Here is a 5,794-nt window from a genome sequence, read left to right on the forward strand (position 1 = left end):
GAAATCAATTTAAACCGGTCAAACCAGCGGTTAACCGAGTCAACCGAGTTGACTCACTGAGTTGACTCGGACGAGTTGACCGAGTCACCGGTGAGTTACCGGTGTCGGTCACCGGCGGTGACGGCGGATATTCCGGCGGCGGGGGACGGTGGTCCGGCGGTGGCGACGTTTTCCGGCGGCGGCGCGTGAACCTCACGCGCGCAGAGGCGAAACTTCCGGAGGCGCGTGCGAGCTCATCCCGGCTCCGATTGCGGCGCGGTCGGCGGCTACGGCTTCGTCTCGTCGAGAGGAACACGATGTTAGTCTTGGATTCACGAGATTCATCACAGTTAGAAAGTTATGGTCGATTTACTAAAACGGCCGAAACTTAACTCAAAAACATGGCGGTTTTCGATTACCTTTGGTTGCGGATGATGGTGGTGACGAGCTTGACGACGTCCTGGCATGTGGTGGCTCCGGCGACGAGCTCAGGTGAGCTTTCTCCCTTCTTCTTCTTCTTCTTCTTTCTCTCTTTCTCTCTCTCTCTCTTTCTTAATTTGTGAATTATAGAAGGTGGAGATGGTGGAAAAGAAGGTGGAGATGGTGGGGTTGGGGAAAGAAGTGGAGATGGTGGGATTGGGTCATTACAAATAAGGTTTCAGTGAAACAAGAAAAGTTCTTAACAAATCGAGCTCGTGAAAGATATAATCTTTACCGGAAAACAAAGAATAGAAGGAATGATGATGATCAGATCTTCCAGGAGCGAGAGCAGTGTGAAAGCTCTTAGATCTGGAGAGCGAGGGAGCATATATAAATCGAATTTGGATCCCTCCACATGTTCGTGGTCAATAAACAAGTATCCATTGTACAAGCAATGACAACGTTTTGATGTATTTGTTTAATTGTTTTGCCTTGTTTGACTTTTCGGTGCAATAAGGTAGTGTATAGTGTGGTGATTCAATGCTCTTTTTGTTTCGTTAAACACACAATTAGCTACCGTTAAATTCTTTGCATATTCAACAAATTTATTGTTATTGAATATTAGAGTATTAACTTTACTTAAATGAGTTTAATGGTTCTTAATAAATAATTAAGAAGTAATATTACCATTAATATAGGAGTGACACTCGTGTGAATACTAAACAAAATAAAAAGAATGTCTAAAATGTATTTCAGTTTTAATAGTATAGATTATTAAAAGTTTTTTTCACATATTTAAATTAATTTTCGACCGATATTGGTTCACGGTTCACTTACCTAAAGTGTGTGCTAATATAAACATTGCTTATTAGTAACCCGGTCTGTTTACGGTTTGCGCAGAAACTTGGGATCACAGCGTTACCTGTAAGGATTGATAGCCAAGCAAAGTATGCAGCTGTGTCCTGAGGAGATGCAGAGATGTAGTTGCGTTTCACTCTCAGTGGACACTGTGAGTGTATATGGAACCATGCAGCTTGTTCTATCATTACAACAGGTATATATAAACACTTACATAACACACTTTTTAACATTGAGAACTTTTGGATCTAATGCACATTATATTTAACCTTGTGCAGAAGCTGGAGGCGTCGTTTGCGATGCTGAAGGGACACCTCTAGACTTCTCAAGAGGAAAGCATCTTGATCACAAAACGGGGATCATTGTTACCACCAAGAAGCTCAAGCCATTTATTTTTAAGGCAGTCAGAGAATCCATGGAAGTGGAGAATCTCCATGTCTGAGACACAACTGAAAATCTACTGTATTTGTATTTTGTCTAAACTGGTAACTTGTGTGTGTAGTATTGCCTAGTTCTTTGTATTGTCTACGTGTTAGATATGTAATATATTTGTGCTTGAAGGTCAAGATTCGACTTTATTTCCTTGAGCAAACGATTGATGATCACACTTTTGTCTTCTTGCGAATATTACTAGAAAGTGATGATGACTTCGACATATATTGTATTACTAAAACTCACCTTCTGCCATTACGTGAAAGACGGTCTGCACCAAACCCGACTCACACGTAAACTTTGTTTCGATGTTCCTTGTACAGCCCAGTTGTAACCATTACATGAGTATAAACTGTGTAATCATATGAATCAACCATCTGTAAATGTATATCAGTTGTAAAAGACAAACAAACTCAGCTATAGCCTTTTGTTTTTCTCCGAGAAAGAATGTTTAATAGAAAACCAAAACCTTTTCTATAACAAATAATCAAACAGAGCCAAATCCACTGAACTACCTATAAATGGTGTTTTGAGTATTTTTTTAAATCTGAGCAATGAAGAGTTCATTCCAAGTATCTGGGACCCCAGGTAAGCACCAATGCAAGCAATCATTAACCACTGGAGCCGTGGATGTCACGTTACTCTTCATTTTTTTAGGTTTTCTAGGTTTGAGTTTAGATCCTGAGATGTGAGCTTCATCTCTCAGCTCAGAGAGTGCAGTTATATCGAGAATCTTGATCCTCGTCCCATTCACAGCACTCTCCACCGTCGTATCAACCGATCCATCATCACCATTGATTTCACTTCCTCTAGACAGAGGGACCGTGTTGTTACAGTTCCCTCCCGTGTTCCAGTCTCCGTTCCTAAAATGCCTCGGAGATATCGTCCTAAAGAAAGCTTTCAACCGCGGATGCAGCGGAAGCTCTGCGTCTAGCCACTTCGCAACGCTGCGTATCGTAAAAACCTTAGCGTGACTTATATCTTTAAGAAACTCGCCTTGGGCCTGTGTGCCGTTCACGTGCATCACCCAATGGTTGCCTTCTATCTTGCCTCTGTTCCAGTGGTGGCCCGTGTTTAGAACCAACACATCGAAACGGTGGAGGTAGTTTCTCATAAACGCTGGTGGACGGTCCAGATGCATCGCGGTGAGACGAGGTGGGTCAGTGTTCTTCATGGGGACCAAATCTGATAAACTAGCGGACCAATAGTATAAGATGGTTGTGTTTGTGGTGGGGAAACGATACGCCCAACCATCAGGACGGAGAGCTCCTTTGGGTTTCACTAAACCGTACTCCCATCCCACGTTTTGAACCTCTGGGCTGTCTTCACCACCAGTGGCCATACACATCAGAGACTGAAACTGTTGCCGTCCCAACGAGTCTCCTATAAACGCTATCGTCTTATTCTGCATTCTAAAAGAAACAAAATTGCAGTAAGCAATATGAGAGACGTTTAAGAACTTGCTGCCTGGGCCGGTCCTGAGATTCTAGAGGCTACCGATAGTTTAGTAAAAATTTATATAATTTTTTTTAAACAAATTTAGAGGCTTATATATATATATATACTCGCCCTGACTACAACATATTCACACAGTAACCCAATCTATATACATCACATTAAGTAAGAAGGCCATGTGGATCACCGATAGTTTAAGAACTTGCTGTGCCGGTCCTGAGATTATAGAGGCTACGGATAATTTAATAGAAATTAATATAATTTTTTTTTACAAATTTGGAGGCCTATATTGCCCTGACTAAAACATATTCACACAGTAACCATTAAGTAAGAAGGCAATGTGGTTCACTGATGGTTCAAGAAAATTGTGTACATACCTTGTCAAGAAGGTGAATCTGTCAAACTGTGGCATGTTGCAACCTTGCGGCTGCCACCTGTAACCTTCAAAAGAGAAGTCAGGTCTGCCCATTACTCTACAGGCCCACATGGATGATAACCACTGCTTACATTCAGAACCAGAGTACAACGGTCGCTTCTTGTCTTTAACCCATTTTCCTTTTGCATAGTTACAAACTGAACAAGAAACCAAAATGATATCACAAAACCAGACTACAAGATTGCACAAAACAAAACAAAACAAAAAACAAAAACTGAAAACTAAAAGATGGGAAAAGCATTGAAAGTACCTGAAAAAGAAGAAGAAGAAGAAGAAGAAGAAGAAGAAGAAGAAGAAGGAGGAGGAGGAGGAGGAGGAGGAGAAGGAGAAGGAAGAGGAGGAGGAGGAGGAGAAGCTGAGAACTGAAGTTGTGCATCAAAGAGAGAAGCACGAAGTGGGTTTTCCTCAGAGACCAGGAGTGTTAGCATCAAAAAGATGAGGACAACTAAAGCAAGTGATACACTTCCTCTGAATATGTAAGTCTTTCCACCAAGCATCATTTAAATTAAGGTGCCAGGAGGGATATAACATCAAACTCTTTAGCAACAAAGAAAGCTCCTTGCTCTGTTGTCAAAGTTCAAGATCACAGAGAGTGTAAATACATTAGTCAGGCATTCATTAAAAAAAAAGCATAACAACTTATTAAAAAGCAAAAAAAAAGGTTTAATCATTAGAACAGTTGATCAAACAGAGAAAGATGGTTTCTCATATCCAAAATCACAAACTCTCGCAATTCAGCTAACAAGTTGATGTCTTTTTAATGATCTTTCTTCTCCATCCCAGAACAATATCGAAGAACAGAGAAAACAAGAAAAGTTAATCCGTGTGAAGATACGAGTCTTTACCGGAAAAAACAAGAATAAATCGATTGATGATGATGATGATCGGAGCAGTGTGAAACCTCTTTTGGATCTGGAGAGAGAGAGAGCGATTTATATATATATATATATATATATCGAATTTGGATCCTTTCACATGTTCGTGGTCAATAAACAATTATCCATTGTAGCGAGCAAAATGAGACAACGTTTTGATGCGTTTTGTTTGATTTTTCGGCGCAATAGAGAAATTGCTTCGTTAAAACACAATTAGCTACCGTTAAATTCTCTTAATGACGTAATTAAAGTCTTTCTTTACAAATTTAATTAATTTCGACCGACATTGGTTCATGGTTCACTTTCCTAAAATGCGGTAAGTGTTAAAAAATATAATTATTTTGTTTATAAGCAAAACATATACTACTACTTATTCTCTAAAATCTTTGTCATTAATACTAACGCCATGATTAATCCAGAATTTTTACACTGGGATTCTTACTGGAAGTTAATAAATTGTTTTTTTAATTTTTAACTAAAAAAATTTAAGAACTGGTTTTTAAAATTTTTATTTAAAAACCGGTTTTTAGTCTTTTTAATTAAAAGTTAAAGAAACAGTTTTTTAAATTCCGTCTTACGAACCCGGATTAATCATCCACTAATCGTAAATTCTCTCTCTCTTTTAGTAGTAGTAGTTGACACGTCTCTTTTTCTGGGTTTAGAAGTAAAGATGACAGAAACAGCGCACATGCCTTTCATGGGCTTTAACATATGAAACAAGCAAAGACGTAGATACTGGGCCACTGCATTTTTTTTTATTGAACACCACTGGGCCGCTGCTATTTGGGGAAATTATAGGGGCTCAACTGTATCTTACAATTTACAAATACAATTGTGTTATAAAAATAACTGAAATTTTATTGTATCGCGAGAATTTAAGTAAGGGCAAAATTTATACCCGTAGAATTTTTAACACTGATAGAAAGAGTTTATTATAGAGAGAAGGGAAGGTTGAGGTATGATCTTACAACGAGCGAAAACGTTCGTATATATAGAAAAGAAATTCACTGTGCAAATAGTGCAGCGGACCCCACATTTTTTTATATTTTCAACGAAACACGGCTGCTCCTTATTTTTGACTTTCGTAACACTCTCCCTTGGGGGCCGGTGTCACTATCCGTTCTCGCTTAACGTCTTTGTTGCCTCGTTAAAAACCTTTCTAGGAAAAACCATAGTAAGGTAAAAAGAGTACAACTACGTAAGCTCCCCCTCGAATAAGCGGTCATAGATCCTTCTGATGACGCATTCCAATGTTGTGGATGTGTTTTCTGAATACCGAAGTCGGAAGTGATTTTGTGAAGAGGTCAGCTGCATTGTCGCATGATTGGACATATCTTAC

The 5,794-nt window shown here is 39.3% G+C and overlaps 1 protein-coding gene across 1 annotated transcript; it reads right to left on the reverse strand.

Moving 5' to 3' along the window:
• Positions 1 to 2,054: 2,054 nt before the first annotated feature.
• LOC106327640 (protein trichome birefringence-like 14) lies at positions 2,055 to 4,607 on the reverse strand. Its single transcript, XM_013765848.1, has 4 exons — positions 4,426 to 4,607; positions 3,831 to 4,144; positions 3,522 to 3,717; positions 2,055 to 3,101 (listed from the first exon to the last, which is right to left on the reverse strand). The coding sequence occupies exons 2-4, from the start codon at positions 4,078 to 4,080 to the stop codon at positions 2,231 to 2,233; spliced, it is 1,317 nt and encodes a 438-aa protein (XP_013621302.1). The 5' UTR covers positions 4,081 to 4,144; positions 4,426 to 4,607; the 3' UTR covers positions 2,055 to 2,230.
• Positions 4,608 to 5,794: the final 1,187 nt, after the last annotated feature.

Source organism: Brassica oleracea, chromosome C2, assembly GCF_000695525.1.
Source record: "Brassica oleracea var. oleracea cultivar TO1000 chromosome C2, BOL, whole genome shotgun sequence".
Classification (NCBI taxonomy): Eukaryota; Viridiplantae; Streptophyta; class Magnoliopsida; order Brassicales; family Brassicaceae; genus Brassica; species Brassica oleracea.

Coding starts and splice junctions, on each gene's coding strand:
- LOC106327640 (XM_013765848.1), bottom strand. CDS start 4,080: ATGATGCTTGGTGGAAAGACTTACATATTCAGAGGAAGTGTATCACTT. Junction 3,718..3,830: donor TTCTTCTTCTTCTTTTTCAG/GTACTTTCAATG, acceptor TTTCTTGTTCAG/TTTGTAACTATGCAAAAGGA. Junction 3,102..3,521: donor AGATTCACCTTCTTGACAAG/GTATGTACACAA, acceptor TGTTTCTTTTAG/AATGCAGAATAAGACGATAG.